The following is a 17,774-nucleotide window of genomic DNA, read 5'->3' as shown; positions in this document are numbered from 1 at the left end:
TAAAAAATCTGGGGTGCAAAGGGACTTGGGAGTCCTCGTGCAGATTCCTTTAAGGTTAATTTGCAGGTTGAGCTGGGATGGATGAGATAGTCCGGGGGAAGGACCTGTTTCGGGGAGGTACATAATTCTGCCTCTCCTCACTCAGAAGGAGAGGCATCCGTAAGATTTATCCCACCCCCCGGCAGCCGGACAATTGAAGAAAAATAAATAAAGTTTATCAAAAGCTTTTATTGGTTTAGGTCAGACCATTTCACAAAGTTAAGACAATTCTGGCTCAGTTTGTATTAACAGTGCAGTAATCTTCAAAACATACCCTCGTCATAAAATCCAACAAAAAATAGTGAATCTCAAAACTTAACCTCGCATTTCGGAAATAACCCCTAGCGCAATTTTAATTATACGATTAAAAATAACAGCACACAATTCAAGGGGAAAATGAAATGAGATTGATCTGATCCAGTTGTAGGAGGGTTCTTATGGTGGAGGGGGAGACTAGGACAAGGGAAGAGGAAAAGGAAAGAGGGAAGGAGATTGGGAGAGAGGGACAAGGGAAGGGGAAGGAGAGAGGGACAAGGGAAGGGGAAGGAGAGAGATACAGAAAGGGAAGAGGGGCTAGAGGTGTGAAAAGGAAAAGGATTAAAGGACAGGATCTCAAACTTGAAGTTGAAAGTGTTCAGTGTAATGAAGCCAAATCATTAAAAATATGTGAAAAGTCAGGGGAAAAACCATTAAGAATGAATAAATAGAAAATTTTATAAATAAAACCAAAAACTGTACATTAGAAAATTTTCTTTAAAAAAAAAGGAGGTAAATTGAATGATTGCTGATATTGATAATTTATATGTGGGGTCCTCACTGTGGGTCTGTGTGTCTAAATCAAATTAACACAATACATAAAAACACAAACAAGCTAAGACAAAAATAATTCTTGCTATAACCCGTATTTAGCAATCCAAAACCACTTCTTAATGCTTACTTTTTTGTAATAAAAAAGTTTATTCTTAAATCCATTTTTTCTCTCTTCCTCTTCCCATCTTCGAAGGCCAAAGTGGTATTGCTGCAGCATCAAGTCATGTGATAGAGGTTCGAGAACGTAAACTGCTGGTCGCCGCTTCAGTGACAACGGGGAGGGAGGGGAGGGGAGATCATCCTGTCACACCCCTGCTTGGCGGCCATCTTGTCACACCCCCACAATGGCGGCCATCTCGTCACATCCCTGCAATGGCGGCCACCACCTTGTCACACACCGGCAGGGCAGCCATCTTGTCACACCCCTATATTGCGGCCACCTTGTTACCACACCACTGCGGGGTGACCACTGTGTCATACACCTGCGGGGCAGCCATCTTATTACAAACCCGTGGGGCGGCCATCTTGTCATACACCTGTGGGTCGGTCATCTTGTTACTCCACATCATGTGGCCAATCAGCAGCTGCAGCCGCTGATGATGAGGTTGAGTAAACACGTCGCTGATTGGCTGATGTGAAATGAAAAACTCCGCCAGGTGAGGGTGGGGGGGCGCGAGGCTGGTCTCCGGCAGGACAATAGGTGCAGGATGTGTAGGGCTGGGGGTTGGGAACCTCAGACAGAGAGAAGCATTTGGTATGGCTTTTGAAGAGCTGGTCATCTGGATGATGCTGACTGAGGCGCCTGGAGGGAAGGAAGGAGAGGTGGTGTAAGAACAATCTGTCTAAGAGCCATAGCTACCTACTGTTCAACAAACGGAGGCAATCACATCCAACCTCATTTAAAATAGTTCCACTAATACTGCAACATTTCTCATCCCATCACTCCCTTCCCTTACACCCACAGCCACACTTCCCTGCCACTTTAGACCCAAAACCCAACCACCGACACAAGAGGTACTTGCTCTGGCCGGATGCGACAACTTTAAGTTCCTTGATGTTATAATTTCAGGGGATCTGTCCTGGGCCCAGCAGACAGGTGTCATTACAAAGAAGGCATGGCAGCCTCTCTCTTTTTTTTTTAAGAAGATTGCAAAGATTCGGTACGTCATCTAAAATTCTGACAAACTTCAATAGATGTGCGGTGGAGAATATACTGGCTGGTTGCATCACAGTCTGGTATGGAAACACCAAGGACCTTAAACAGAAAATCCTACAAAAAGTAGTGGGTACGACCCAGTCCATCACGGGTGAAGCTCTTCCCACCATTGAGCACATCTACACAGAGTGTTGTCGCAGGAAAGCAGCATATCCATCATCAGAGACCCTCTCCACCCCGGCCATGGTCTCTTCTTGCTGCTGCCCACCAGAGAGAAGGTGGGAGAGACCCAGGACCTACACCACCAGGTTCAGGAACAGTTGTTACCCTTCAACCATCAGGCTCCTGAACCAGAGGGTAACTTCACTCACCCCATCACTGAACTGTTCCCACAACCTATGAATTCACTTTCAAGGACTCTTCATCTCATGTTTTTGATAGTTATTGCTTATTTATTATTATTATTTGTTTTTTTTTGTATTTGCACAGTCTGTTGTCTTTTGCATATTGGTTATTTGTCCATCTTATGTGTGGTTTTTCAGTGATTCTATTGTGCTTTGGATTTACTGTGAATACCCACAAAAAATGAATCTCAGGGTTGTCTATGGTGACATATATGCACTTTGATAATAAATTTATTTTGAAGCAGGCTATTCAACCTCACACATCAGGGTTACGGCTAATCATTTACTTCAGTGGCTTTCCTGCTTACTAATTTCCATTAATATTCAAAAATCTATTAATCTTTGCTCTGACCTTGACAGAGACTCCACTGGATAGAGACCACCTGAAAGGGGCAGTCTGGAGCCACTGGGCAGGGCTTATCTGCTTGCTCTGAGGGCCACCTGAAGTAACTACTGCCCACCTGAGAGGGCAGTGCTGAGCTAAGAGCCACCTAAAGTACCACTACCCACCTGAGAGGGGCAGTGCTGAGCTGAGGGCCACCTGAAGTACCACCATCTACCTGAGAGGGCAGTGTTGAGCTGAGGGCCACCTGAAGTACCACCAACTACTTGAGAGGGCAGTGCTGAGCTGAGGGCCACCTGAAGTATCACCGCCCACCTGAGAGGGGCAGTGTTGAGCAACTAGCAGCAATCTCTGGCTGCAGCGCCACTGTAGGGAAGCTGACAGTATTGCAGCCTCCCTCTGTCTCCCCTGAACAAGGTCTACACCACAATAGACACAAGAAATCTGCAAATGCTGAAAATATTTTATTTATTGAGATACAGTGTGGAATAGGCGTTTCTGGCCCTTTGAGCCACGCCACCCAGCAATTCCTAATATAACTGTAGCCTTGTCACTGAGTGACCAATTAACCTACTAACAGGTACGTCTGCACTGTGGGAGGAAACCAGAGCTCCCAGAGGAGACCCATGCGGTCACGGGGAGAACGTACAAACTCCTTACAGAATGCTGTGGGAATTGAACCCAGGTCATCTGTACTGTAAAGCGTTGTGCTAACCACTACGCTACCATCTAGGGAATAACAAGACGTCAGTCAATTTAGAATGGAGATGAGGAGGAATTTTTGAGCTGGAGAATGGTGAATCTGGAATTCATTGCCACAGGTGGCTGTGAAGTGCACCCAAGGCAGAGGTTGATAGATTCTTGATTGGTCAGGGCATGAAGGGATATGGGGAGAAGGCAGTAGACTGGGGCTGAGAGGAAAATGGGATCAGCCCTGATGAAATGGGCCAAATGGCCTAACTCTGCTCCTACCTCCTATGGTCTCATGGAATGGTAAGCTGGACTGAAGAGCTGCTCTGATATTTGAGGGTTCCTGACCCTCCACCAGCGACGTCCCCACTCACCAGCGTGAAGTGATCGTACACCTGCACCAGGTCGTCCATCTTGTACTGTTCCAGGATGACGACGTTGAGCAGCAGGGGGCTCCGCTGGCGGGCACAGTCCTCACAGTGCACTGTGTAAGACTTGCGGCTGCCGCTACCGCTTGTGACAAAGAGAAGGTTGAAAACCTCGAGCTGTGGGGAGGGGAGAGAGAGAGAAGGAGAGAGGAGTCAGTCCATGCATCAGTGGGGAAGCCAACTGCCACCTTTGACTGCACCTGCCCGCCCCTCTGATCCCAAATGTGCCAAGGCAACTAGAGTGTACCATAACCAGGGGGGGGGAGAGCTGCTGTTCGAGGGTGGCAGAGCGGGTAGAACTGCTAGTTCATGGCTCCAGACACCTGGCTTCGATCCCGGCCGCCAGCGGAGGAGGGAGTGGTGTGTGTGTGTGTGTGTGTGTGTGTGTGTGTGTGTGTGTGTGTGTGTGTGTGTGTGTTGTGTGGAGTGTGTGTGTGTGTGTGTGTGTGTGTGTGTGTGTGCGCGCGCGTGCGTGCGTGTGTCCCCAAAAGATATACGAATAGAATCCGGCAATTTAGCCCATCTAGTCTTCTTCCTACATTCAATCACGGCTGATTATTTATCGATCCCATTTAGTGTAACACTTATCCTCCTTACTAACCAACTTCTGCCTTAAACACACTCAAGACTCAGCCTCCACAACTGCCTGTGGCAACAAATTCCACAGATTCACTATCGTCTGGCTGAAGAAATTCCTCCTCAGCTCTGTTCTGAAGGGATGTTCCCCTTCTCCCTCTCCCTCCCCTCATTTTAGTAACTGTTCTTCCTCGTCAGTTGAGACCAGTTCTGAGGTCATTCAGAACACTGTGGCAGGGTATTACACAGTGCGCTGGGGTGGAACCACATACAACAAGAACAGAATGCAGAGTAAAATCTAACAGTAACAGGGAAAGAGCAGTGCAGGCAGACAACAAGAGTGCCAGACCATGGTGAGCTCAATAGTCCACATTATCGTACTGAGGAATCTATAGTTCTGTAGGACATGATCTGCCCAGATGGATATGGTGGACCAGAGCTCCCTGGAGTGAAGGAGGCTGACGAACGTCACGAAAGAGGGATTGGAGTTGATACTAGTTTTGCATTGCGACGTGTACGGAGATACAGTGAAGAGCTGGTCTTGCAGATCAGATCGTTACACAGTGCATTGAGGGTAAAACTGTAACAGGACGCAGAATGAAGTGTAACAGCCACACAGAAAGTGCAGTGCGGGTAAACAATAAGGTGCAAGATCAGAACGAGGTAGATTGTGAGGTAATTTGTGTATTGCGTGTATTTCTCGCTGATGCCTGTAAGGAGTTTGTACTTTCTCCCCGTGACAGCGTGGATTTCCTCCGGGTGCTCTGGCTTCCTCCCACAGACCAAGATGTCTGGGTTAGTAGGTTAAATGGTCATGTGGGTGTAATTGGGCAGCACGTTAGGCCAGAATGTGCTGTGTTTTTAAAATACATAAATATTTTACAACCCACAGGCATGGATGCCTGTAAAAACGGAGTTTGTTACCTGGGGTTGACGTGCCCTCGTCTGATCACTAACTTTCCACAACAGACTATTTACAACTTTACCCTGCAGTCCAACAACAGTGGTGGCCTTAACTGCTCCTCAGATGTCCTCGGGCCATCGAGGACACCTTCAAATGGCAGTGCCAAAAGGCAGCAGCGTCCATCGTTAAGGACCTTGCCGAGCTCCGACACCCCCTCATGTCATCAGGGAGGAGGTCCCACACTCACAGCTTCTCTCCTTCCCCTATCAGATTCCAGAATGTTCCCTGAGCCCATGGACACTCCCTCACTGTTCCACTTTTGTCCCCTCACTCTTTATTTAATGTTTTATTGTAACTTGTAGTGACTTGATTTTTTAAAAAACATGCCTTGCACTGCCCTGCAGCCACAAAACAACATATTTCAAAACAGTCCATGAACCCAACCTTGATCTTCCTCTTCTGAAATATTTCTTCCATTTCCTATTCTAATTTCCAATAACCTCGCTGTCTTACAAAACAACGAATTTCACAACACACAGCAGCAATAATTAGCCTGATCTTCTGTAACAAGCTCTTCCCTCAGGCTCAGGCTGTGAGACCCTGCCACGACCGAGGTCTCCTCACTCGGACAGCAAGCCCTGTGCTGCATTTAGAATTATATATTTTTTAACTTATTTGTGCTGATATTTTGGTTTTATGTGCTGTGCGTGATACATGTTCTGTGGGTGAACTGTGATCTGCAGGAATGCCATATCGTTCAGTTGTATTTGTGTTCAGTCAGATGATAAACTTGAACTGGGGCTCTGATGGTGACAACCCCATCCCCTGTCCCGTTTCTCACAGCTGGGTCTGGCTCTGATGGTGACAACCCCATCCCCTGTCCCGTTTCTCACAGCTGGGTCTGGCTCTGATGGTGACAACCCCATCCCCTGTCCCGTTTCTCACAGCTGGGTCTGGCTCTGATGGTGACAACCCCATCCCCTGTCCCGTTTCTCACAGCTGGGTCTGGCTCTGATGGTGACAACCCTCCTGGCACGCACCAAGGCTACTATTCCCTTTCAGCCAGTCAGGGGCTGGACTCTGGTGTCTGGGGGGGGGGGGTGGATGGGAGAACGGGGGGTGGATGGGAGAACGGGGGGTGTGGATGGGAGAACGCGGGGGGGTGTGGATGGGAGAACGCGGGGGGGTGTGGATGGGAGAACGCGGGGGGGTGTGGATGGGAGAACGCGGGGGGGTGTGGATGGGAGAACGCGGGGGGGGTGTGGATGGGAGAACAGGGGGTGTGAATGGGAGAACGGGGGGTGGATAGGGGAAGGGGGTGGATAGGGGAAGGGGGTGGATAGGGGAAGGGGGTGGATAGGGGAAGGAGGGTGGATAGGGGAAGGGGGTGGATAGGGGAAGGGGGTGGATAGGGGAAGGGGGTGGATAGGGGAAGGGGTGTGGATAGGGGAAGGGGTGGATAGGGGAAGGGGGTGGATAGGGGAAGGGGGTGAATAGGGGAAGGGGTGTGGATAGGGGAAGGGGTGTGGATAGGGGAAGGGGTGTGGATAGGGGAAGGGGGTGTGGATAGGGGAAGGGGGTGTGGATAGGGGAAGGAGGGTGGATAGGGGAAGGAGGGTGGATAGGGGAAGGAGGGTGGATAGGGGAAGGAGGTGGATAGGGGAAGGAGGTGGATAGGGGAAGGAGGTGGATAGGGGAAGGGGGTGGATAGGGGAAGGGGGTGGATAGGGGAAGGGGGTGGATAGGGGAAGGGGGTGGATAGGGGAAGGGGGTGGATAGGGGAACGGGGTGGATAGGGGAAGGGGTGGATAGGGGAAGGGGTGGATAGGGGAAGGGGTGGATAGGGGAAGGAGGGTGGATAGGGGAAGGAGGGTGGATGGGGAAGGGGGTGGATAGGGGAAGGAGGGTGGATAGGGGAAGGAGGGTGGATAGGGGAAGGAGGGTGGATAGGGGAAGGAGGTGGATAGGGGAAGGAGGTGGATAGGGGAAGGGGGTGGATAGGGGAAGGGGTGTGGATAGGGGAAGGGGGTGGATAGGGGAAGGGGGTGGATAGGGGAAGGGGGTGGATAGGGGAAGGGGGGTGGATAGGGGAAGGGGGTGGATAGGGGAAGTGGGGTGGATAGGGGAAGTGGGGTGGATAGGGGAAGGGGATGGATGGGAGAACGGGGGGTGTGGATGGGAGAACGGGGGGTGTGGATGGGAGAACGGGGGGGGGTGGGTGTGGATGGGAGAACGGGGGGTGTGGATGGGAGAACGGTGGGGGGGTGGGTGTGGATGGGAGAACGGGGGGTGTGGATGGGAGAACGGTGGGGGGGTGGGTGTGGATGGGAGAACGGGGGTGTGGATGGGAGAACGGTAGGGGGGTGGGTGTGGATGGGAGAACGGGGGGTGTGGATGGGAGAACGGTGGGGGGGTGGGTGTGGATGGGAGAACGGGGGGTGTGGATGGGAGAACGGTAGGGGGGTGGGTGTGGATGGTAGAACGGGGGGTGTGGATGGGAGAACGGTAGGGGGGTGGGTGTGGATGGTAGAACGGGGGGTGTGGATGGGAGAACGGTAGGGGGGTGGGTGTGGATGGTAGAACGGGGGGTGTGGATGGGAGAACGGTGGGGGGGTGGGTGTGGATGGGAGAACGGGGGGTGTGGATGGGAGAACGGGGGGTGTGGATGGGAGAACGGTGGGGGGGTGGGGGGGTGGGTGGGAGAACGGTGGGGGGGTGGGTGTGGATGGGAGAACGGGGGGTGTGGATGGGAGAACGGTGGGGGGGTGGGTGTGGATGGGAGAACGGGGGGTGTGGATGGGAGAACGGTGGGGGGGTGGGTGTGGATGGGAGAACGGGGGGTGTGGATGGGAGAACGGTAGGGGGGTGGGTGTGGATGGTAGAACGGGGGGTGTGGATGGGAGAACGGTAGGGGGGTGGGTGTGGATGGTAGAACGGGGGGTGTGGATGGGAGAACGGTAGGGGGGTGGGTGTGGATGGTAGAACGGGGGGTGTGGATGGGAGAACGGTGGGGGGGTGGGTGTGGATGGGAGAACGGGGGGTGTGGATGGGAGAACGGTGGGGGGGTGGGTGTGGATGGGAGAACAGGGGGTGTGAATGGGAGAACGGGGGGTGGATAGGGGAAGGGGGTGGATAGGGGAAGGAGGTGGATAGGGGAAGGGGGTGGATAGGGGAAGGAGGGTGGATAGGGGAAGGAGGGTGGATAGGGGAAGGGGGTGGATAGGGGAAGGAGGGTGGATAGGGGAAGGAGGGTGGATAGGGGAAGGAGGGTGGATAGGGGAAGGAGGGTGGATAGGGGAAGGAGGGTGGATAGGGGAAGGGGGTGGATAGGGGAAGGGGGTGGATAGGGGAAGGAGGGTGGATAGGGGAAGGGGGTGGATAGGGGAAGTGGGGTGGATAGGGGAAGTGGGGTGGATAGGGGAAGTGGGGTGGATAGGGGAAGGGGATGGATGGGAGAACGGGGGGTGTGGATGGGAGAACGGGGGTGTGGATGGGAGAACGGGGGGTGTGGATGGGAGAACGGTGGGGGGGTGGGTGGGAGAACGGTGGGGGGGTGGGTGGGAGAACGGTGGGGGGGTGGGTGTGGATGGGAGAACGGTGGGGGGGTGGGTGTGGATGGTAGAACGGGGGCCGGTACCTCACATTCGTTGCAGTAATAGGTGGGCTCCTCCTTCATCCGGCTCTGGAAGATGATCTTCTTACCGCTGTTGATAAGAGCATCGCGGAGAAGCTGACAGTGCTTCAGGGAGGTGAGCAGACAGTACCTGAGGGGTCAAAGGTGAAGGTAGAAAGCGGTCACATGGGGTCAGGGCTTCATCTTCTGAACAAACTTTCTCTTTATTGCAAACTAACGTCGACAGGGGAGTAACATGTCCTAGTAGAAATGTCTCACATCCAAAGTTTTCAGCTCCATCCGCTAGGAGCGAATTTCCCAGTGGCCAACGATTTTAATTCCTATCCCCATTCCCACTCTGACATGTCGATCCACGGCCTCCTCTTTTGTCATGACGAGGCCACCCTCGGGTGGAGGAGCAACACCTCGTTCTGTCTGGGTAGCCTCCGACCCGACGGCATGAGCATCCATTTCTCCTTCCAGTAATATTTTTCCCCATTTCCCTCTTCCACCGCCTATTCGCCACTCTGACCCCTTACCCCTTCTCTCCTGCCCATCAGCTCTCCCTGGGTCCCACTCTCCACCCCGATCAGATTCCTTCCTCTCCAGCCCTTGACCTTCCCCCTCCCGCCCTCCATATTCTCCCTTCCTTCTCAGCCCGGAGAAGGGTCTGGGATGAAACATCGTCTGTTCACCAATTTCCGTCGATGCACCCTGACGTGCTGAGATCCCCCAGCACTTTGTCTGTCTTGCTCTGCACAATCTCCGTGTCCTACAGATCGTGTTTGGGCCAGCTGGGCCTGTTCCAGGCGTTCACCGCCAGGTACCAAACCTCAAACCTGCAGAGGCCTCCTTATCACAGACCATTCTGTAGTTACGTAGCGAACAGAGATTGGGGGGGGGCGGGCAAGGAGGGGAGGAGGAGGTGGAGGGGTCAGAAGAAGGGAGAGGGAGGCAGGGCCAGGAGGGGTGGAGCCTCTTACTTGATCATGCGGTAGAGGTCAGGGTCAGTGACCTTGACGGTCCTCGCTGCGTTCCAGCTGACGTGGATCATGGGGACGATAGACTTCACCTTCTTCACCTTGTTCCACTCATAGCGCTCCAAGGCCAGCTGGTACTGATAGGCTGTGGGCAGGAGAGTGAGAGCAGTCAGCCAGTGGCACAGCGCCCATGGGCGTGCCCCTTTGGGTGTTCTTGCCACCTAAAGCCGAGCCTCTGCCCCAAGCCCCTACAAGTAATTCAACTGATGTGGGCTGTTGGGGCACAGGGCAATCCAGCTGACCCGTCAACCTCAGGGGGACACTGACCCAGGGCTGGGTCACACAGACAGTGCCTGTTCACACCAGGATCAAACCCCACCTCAAAACAAACTCACAGACATGAGCATCTATCACAGCTTTAAAGGGGACATCACACACTCCCAGAGTCAGATACAGAGTGAAGCTCCCTCTACACCGTCCCATCACACACTCCCAGGGTCAGATACAGAGTGAAGCTCCCTCTATACTGTCCTATCACACACTCCCAGGGTCAGATACAGAGTGAAGCTCCCTCTACACTGTCCCATCACACACTCCCGGAGTCAGACACAGAGTGAAGCTCCCTCTACACCGTCCCATCACACACTCCCAGGGTCAGACACAGAGTGATGCTCCCTCTGCACTGTCCCATCACACACTCCCAGAGTCAGACACAGAGTGACCCTGTCCCATCACACACTCCCAGGGTCAGACACAGAGTGAAGTCCCATCACACACTCCCAGGGTCAGACACAGAGTGAAGCTCCCTCTACACTGTCCCATCACACACTCCCAGGGTCAGACACAGAGTGAAGCTCCCTCTACACTGTCCCATCACACACTCCCGGAGTCAGACACAGAGTGAAGCTCCCTCTACACTGTCCCATCACACACTCCCAGGGTCAGATACAGAGTGAAGCTCCCTCTACACTGTCCTATCACACACTCCCAGGGTCAGATACAGAGTGAAGCTCCCTCTACACTGTCCCATCACACACTCCCAGGGTCAGACACAGAGTGAAGCTCCCTCCGCACTGTCCCATCACACACTCCCAGGGTCAGATACAGAGTGAAGCTCCCTCTACACTGTCCTATCACACACTCCCAGGGTCAGATACAGAGTGAAGCTCCCTCTACACTGTCCCATCACACACTCCCAGGGTCAGACACAGAGTGAAGCTCCCTCCCCGCACTGTCCCATCACACACTCCCAGGGTCGGACACAGAGTGAAGCTCCCTCTACACTGTCTGATCACACACCCCCGGAGTCAGACACAGAGTGAAGCTCTCTCTGCAGATGACATTCTGTAAGGGAACAGGGCTGAAAGCTGTCTCCTGGTCTCAGGTGTGAGAGGAGGGAGGTTTAATTTGGGTTCATGGGTGGCTGTGGCATCGGCTGATGCCCAGGCCTGGGGCAGGACGGGCTGAACAATGGCCCCACCTCCACAGACCAGGATGCTGACCTCACTGGTGCTTGCCAGTGCGAGAACGGAAACCCCACCCCCCTGCAGCCCCCGTGTCCCCCGCAGGCCATGCTCACCGGTCAGGGGCCCCACATTCCAGGCGATGTTGTTGCACCAGCCCGTGGCCTGGACCCAGTGCACCGTGCCGGCATTGATCCACACCAGGTCGCCGGGCCGCTGGATGAATCGGTACACCGGGATCTTGGCCGCATACAGGTCCTCCAGCACTGGCCACCATGAGCCTGTCAGGTAGTCCACGTTGTGCCTGCAGGAGAGACAGAAGGGACACGTCATTTCCTTTACAACTCGTGGCTCGGTGGTGCACTGGGCAGAGGCTCTGGATCCCAGCCCCAGAGACCAGGCTCCAGGCTGACCTCCAGCGCTGTGTGTGTGTGTCTGCCTCGACGTGTGTGCCTGATTGTCCCTGTCTCTGTGTACATATCCCTGTCGAGTTTGGTCGAAGATGAGGAGGAGGAATTGGGGAGCGGTCATATCCAATTGGCCAGTGGAGGACCTGCCTTAGTAACGTTAATGCAAATACAACACGAAATTCAACTGGGGCTTGGCCCCAACCCTCGCGGGTCCTGTGCTGAGTTGAGACTGAGTTGATAAATGTGTTTGTAAGATTCCACTGTGTGGTCGCCCCGTTTACAGGGGGCACGTGCAGGCTTTGGAGAGCATGCAGAAGAGGTTCATCAGGATTAGAGCGTAGAACCTCTAAGGAGAGTGTGGACAAACGATGGTTGTGTTGTAGCCGTATCGTAGTTACAAAGCAATCACCAATTACCATGGAACTAATGTTGCCAAGGAACTTTAAACAGTATCGGGTTGCACACACTCACTGACGGTACACCAACGTGTGAGACAGTTACCGTCACAAAAGGAACTGCAAAACAACTGCTGTTGTCATGGGTGTAGGAAAGCAGAGCTCTGACCTCTGGGTGTGTGTGGGACGGAGTCCTGTGATCTCTGGGTGTTGGATGAAGGAACTGTGATCTCTGGGTGTGGGACGGTGGAACTGTGATCTCTGGGTGTGGGATAGAGTCCTGTGATCTCTGGGTGTTGGATGAAGGAACTGTGATCTCTGGGTGTGGGCTGGAGGAACTGTGATCTCTGGGTGTGTGTGGGATGGAGGAACTGTGATCTCTGGGTGTGGGATGGAGGAACTGTGATCTCTGGGTGTGTGTGGGATGGAGGAACTGTGATCTCTGGGTGTGGGCTGGAGGAACTGTGATCTCTGGGTGTGTGTGGGATGGAGGAACTGTGATCTCTGGGTGTGTGTGGGATGGAGGAACTGTGATCTCTGGGTGTGGGATGGAGGAACTGTGATCTCTGGGTGTGTGTGGGATGGAGGAACTGTGATCTCTGGGTGTGTGTGGGATGGAGGAACTGTGATCTCTGGGTGTGTGTGGGATGGAGGAACTGTGATCTCTGGGTGTGTGTGGGATGGAGGAACTGTGATCTCTGGGTGTGTGTGGGATGGAGGAACTGTGATCTCTGGGTGTGTGTGGGATGGAGGAACTGTGATCTCTGGGTGTGTGTGGGATGGAGGAACTGTGATCTCTGGGTGTGTGTGGGATGGAGGAACTGTGATCTCCGGGTGTGTGTGGGATGGAGGAACTGTGATCTCTGGGTGTGTGTGGGATGGAGGAACTGTGATCTCTGGGTGTGTGTGGGATGGAGGAACTGTGATCTCTGGGTGTGGGCTGGAGGAACTGTGATCTCTGGGTGTGTGTGGGATGGAGGAACTGTGATCTCTGGGTGTGTGTGGGATGGAGGAACTGTGATCTCTGGGTGTGGGCTGGAGGAACTGTGATCTCTGGGTGTGTGTGGGATGGAGGAACTGTGATCTCTGGGTGTGTGTGGGATGGAGGAACTGTGATCTCTGGGTGTGTGTGGGATGGAGGAACTGTGATCTCTGGGTGTGGGACAGTGGAACTGTGATCTCTGGGTGTGGGACAGTGGAGCTGTGATCTCTGGGCAGCCACAGTGAAACAAGGGATGGCCTTACCTGTCACAAAAGTCACTGATCTGTTCCCAATACGCCTCAGGCACAGCGAACCATTCACAGTCCCCGGGACCAATGTTGATGTTGACCGAGCAGAAATTGTTGTTCTCCTGGTGCCCTGTGGTGGTGCAAAGGTTAACTGTGACATCACGTACTGACCGTACAGCGGTAGATGAGGGACATGGATTCTTCACAGTTGGAGCAGTGGGCAGGGTCACTGTGCGTGTGCATGCGCGTGCGTGGGGGAGAGTTTGAGAGAGAGAGCAAAAGCACGAGAGAGTGTAAGAGAGAGTATAGAAGCGTGTGAAAGAGAGAGAGAGCGCGAGAGAGCGAGAGAGTGAGAGAGCGAGATAGAGACAGAGAGCGAGCGGGAGAGAGAGAGAGAGAGAGAGAGAGAGAGAGAGAGAGACAGAGAGACAGAGAGAGACAGAGACACACTGTCTGTTTGTGTGGAGTTTGCAAGCTCCCCCTGTGATTGCGTGTTTTTCCCCAGTGCTCTGGTTCCCTCTCACATGAAATAACATGAGGGGTTGGTGGTTTAATTGGCCGCTGTAAATTACCCCCTGGTGAGTGGGTGGGGAGGGAGCAGGGAGGAGGGAGGAGGAGAGAGACGAGGGAAGAGTGAGGGGCAAGGAGAGGGTGGAGGGAAGAGTGAGTGGCAAGAGCGGAGGGAAGAGGAGTGACAGCAGAGGGAAGAGGGTGAGAGCAGAGGGAAGAGGGTGAGAGTGGAGGGAAGAGGGAGGATGAAAGCGGAGGGAAGAGGGAGGGGGAGAGTGGAGAGAAGAGGGAGGGGAGAGTGGAGAGAAGAGGGAGGGGAGAGTGGAGGGAAGAGGGAGGAGGAGAGCAGAGGGGAGGAGGAGAGCAGAGGGAAGAGGGAGGGGGAGAGTGGAGTGAAGAGGGAGGAGGAGAGCGGAGGGAAGAGGGAGGGGGAGAGCGGAGGGAAGAGGGAGGAGGAGAGCGGAGGGAAGAGGGAGGGGGAGATGGACGGAAGAGGGAGGGGGAGAGCGGAGGGAAGAGAGAGGGGGAGAGCGGAGGGAAGAGGGAGGAGGAGATGAAGGAGAGGAGAGTCAGATGGGAAGAGGGAGGGGGATGGAATGGGGGCAGATGTGGAGATGGAGTTGACGGAGTGAGGAAGGAAGGAAGGAAACGTGGGGGTGAGGCCCACCTGGAGTCCGGCTGCCTGGTACCTTCATGTAGAGCTGAACTGTATTCATCCCGTAAATGGTGTGACCGACATGGCTCAGCATGTTCCCGCTGGATGAGACCCGCATGAAGGCTGGCAACTTCAGCAGCTCCTGTAATTGTGGCTTCCAGCTGCAGAGAGAGGGTGGGGGAGAGTGAGGGGGTGCACTTCACACAGCTCAGGGCAAGCCCCCACTGTAGTAATAAGAGGAGCTTCACTCTGTGCCTGACCCTGGGAGTGTGTGATGGGACAGTGTAGAGGGAGCTTCACTCTGTGTCTGACCCTGGGAGTGTGTGATGGGACAGTGTAGAGGGTGCTTCACTCTGTCTGACCCTGGGAGTATGTGATGGGACAGTGTAGAGGGAGATTCACTCTGTGTCTGACCCCGGGAGTGTGTGATGGGACGGTGTAGAGGGAGCTTCACTCTGTCTGACCCTGGGAGTGTGTGATGGGACAGTGTAGAGGGTGCTTCACTCTGTGTCTGACCCTGGGAGTGTGTGATGGGACGGTGTAGAGGGAGCTTCACTCTGTGTCTGACCCTGGGAGTGTGTGATGGGACAGTGTAGAGGGTGCTTCACTCTGTGTCTGACCCTGGGAGTGTGTGATGGGACAGTGTAGAGGGAGCTTCACTCTGTGTCTGACCCTGGGAGTGTGTGATGGGACAGTGTAGAGGGTGCTTCACTCTGTCTGACCCTGGGAATGTGTGATGGGACAGTGTAGAGGGAGCTTCACTTTGTGTCTGACCCTGGGAGTGTGTGATGGGACAGTGTAGAGGGAGCTTCACTTTGTGTCTGACCCTGGGAGTGTGTGATGGGACAGTGTAGAGGGAGCTTCACTCGGTGTCTGACCCTGGGAGTATGTGATGGGACAGTGTAGAGGGAGCTTCACTCTGTGTCCGACCCTGGGAGTGTGTGATGGGACAATGTAGAGGGAGCTTCACTCGGTGTCTGACCCTGGGAGTATGTGATGGGACAGTGTAGAGGGAGCTTCACTCTGTGTCCGACCCTGGGAGTGTGTGATGGGACAATGTAGAGGGAGCTTCACTCTGTGTCTCACCCTGGGAGTGTTGGGAGGGAGAGGGAATTTTTTTGCAGTGTGAAAAGCTAACATCGTATTGCTGGAAGGAACGTGGGTGAGGATGGAGCACATTTCTCCCACATGTGTGACAATGTGCAATCTCAACAGAATCTGTTCCCACACAAGGATGCTTCCCAGTGGGGACATGGGAAACTCCTCTCCTCCTGGGATCAACCCGAGAGCTTCTTTGGTAGGACGTCGGTGTGAAGCTGAGTGAGGTTCCCTCTCAAATCCCAATGACGTGTGGGGTCAGTGGTTTAATCGGCCACTGTAATGGTGTGGGTGAGGGGTGGAATCTTAGGGTCACTTGGGAAGCTTGATGTGACAGCCTCCGGTGTTGCACCCTCCCACCTCCCCCACGCCCAGTGCGGTTTAAGTCAACAGCGAGGTTACTCACAGCTTGGGGTCGGAGAGGTCGATGTTGGTGCCAAACTTGATCACTTTCAGTGGCACCTGCGGTCCACTCTCACTGCGGGGAGAGCAGAGTCAGTACAATGGGAAATGGCCACACCAGCCCCCTTGTCTCCTCGTCCCCCCACCTCGCTGCCAGCCCTCCTATTCCCTTCCCGTCTCTCAATTCCCCATATTTCATACACTCTGCCACGCTAACGCACCTCCCTTACCCCCTCCACCCTCCATAATCTCCTCCCCATCACATCCCTCTTCACCCCAACCCAGTCACTGCCTTCCTTTGTCACCCACCCACAGACCACAAGTCATCCAGTTACCCATTCCCCTCGCCCAGTTACCCACTCCCGTCGCCCAGTTACCCACTCCCCTCGTCCAATTACCCACCTCGCCCAGTTACTCACTCCCCTTGTCCAATTACCCACCTCGCCCAGTTACCCACTCCCCTCGTCCAATTACCCACCTCGCCCAGTTACCCACTCCCATCGTCCAATTACCCACCTCGCCCAGTTACCCACTCCCCTCGCCCAATTACCCACCTCGCCCAGTTACTCACTCCCATCGCCCAGTTACCCACTCCCCTCACCCAGTTACCCACTCCCCTCGTCCAATTACCCACCTCACCCAGTTACCCACTCTCCTCGTCCAATTACCCACTCCCCACTGTCGGTCTCCGGGTGTGCGTGTGACCGTACCTGTTTGTGGTCGGGGCAGGCCTCTCCGCCTCGGGCTCCGGCTCATCCTCGTCACTTTCCTTGTCCTCCTGCCAGTGATAAGGATGGGGGGAGGGGGAGGGGTGGGGTCTGGGTCAGTCCAAGCTGGGAGCAAAAATACCCGACGGCTCCCCGCCCCCAACTTCACCGGCTACGTACTACGCCTCGCCATTCATCTTTGGTCCCCACCCCTCACCATCCCCACCCACTCCCTCTGCCCATCTCCCCCTCCCCATCTCCACCCACACACTCTCTCCCGTCTCCCCCCTCCCTCTGCCCATCTCCCCCCTCCCCATCCCCACCCACACACTCTCCCCTCTCTCCCAGCTGACGCCCCTGCATAGTTTCTGTTACTCTGCTCACAACCCCTCAGCATTCCTCGAGGGACAGGTCAAGTCTTCCTACTGGCCCTCTGGTGAGGGTGTCTCCTCACCTCTACACATTTGTACAGGGACATCTCTATATCACAGCGGTCTCAGAGTGTGTGAGTGTGTGTCTGTGTGATGTGCATGAGGGTGTGTGTGTGCACAAGTCTGTGTTTCTCTGCACACAGACATGCCCGTGTGTGCACGTTCATGTGAGTTTGTCTGTGAGTGTGCTGCTCTGCACACAGACGTGTGCAAATACATGTGTGTGGAGTTTGCATGTACTCCCATGACCAGGTGTATGTGTGGAAATTGCATGTACTCCTGCGACCACGTGTTTCTACTGGGTGCTCTGTTTTCCACCCATGTGAGGTCGATGGGTTAACCAGCCACTGTGAACTGCCCCCCGGGGTGTGTATTCTGGGGGGAGTTGATGGGAGCGTGTGGGGGGGGGGTGGGGAATGAAGTGGGATCGGTGTGACTGGGTGGCTGTTGTCGGTAAAGAGTTGATGGGCTGAAGGGACTGTTTCCCTTCTGTGGTTCCTCTCTACATCTACTGAGTCTCTGTCACCTCA

The 17,774-nt window shown here is 54.3% G+C and overlaps 1 protein-coding gene across 10 annotated transcripts in view; it reads right to left on the bottom strand.

The window, feature by feature from the left end:
- Nucleotides 1-208: 208 nt before the first annotated feature.
- Nucleotides 209-17,774, bottom strand: part of LOC140197794 (lysine-specific demethylase 6B-like) — a 225,974-nt gene continuing 208,408 nt past the window's right edge. For 9 of the 10 annotated variants that reach the window (XM_072258243.1, XM_072258242.1, XM_072258244.1 and 6 more), the window contains 9 exons: nt 16,817-16,884; nt 16,111-16,182; nt 14,619-14,767; nt 13,457-13,571; nt 11,523-11,710; nt 9,947-10,088; nt 8,988-9,114; nt 3,817-3,987; nt 209-1,651 (listed from right to left, as the gene is read on the bottom strand). In XM_072258243.1, the coding sequence (XP_072114344.1) occupies nt 1,625-1,651; nt 3,817-3,987; nt 8,988-9,114; nt 9,947-10,088; nt 11,523-11,710; nt 13,457-13,571; nt 14,619-14,767; nt 16,111-16,182; nt 16,817-16,884 (1,059 nt within the window). In that variant the 3' untranslated portion in view covers nt 209-1,624. Of the gene's footprint in view, nt 1,652-3,816; nt 3,988-8,987; nt 9,115-9,946; nt 10,089-11,522; nt 11,711-13,456; nt 13,572-14,618; nt 14,768-16,110; nt 16,183-16,816; nt 16,891-17,774 lie in introns of all 10 variants that reach the window. The other variant, XM_072258245.1, reaches the window with a different exon arrangement.

The sequence above is a fragment of the Mobula birostris genome, chromosome 5, assembly GCF_030028105.1.
Source record: "Mobula birostris isolate sMobBir1 chromosome 5, sMobBir1.hap1, whole genome shotgun sequence".
NCBI classification, from domain to species: Eukaryota; Metazoa; Chordata; class Chondrichthyes; order Myliobatiformes; family Myliobatidae; genus Mobula; species Mobula birostris.
The sequence above is the reverse complement of the archived record's forward strand: the minus strand, read 5'-3'. Positions and strand labels throughout refer to the sequence as shown.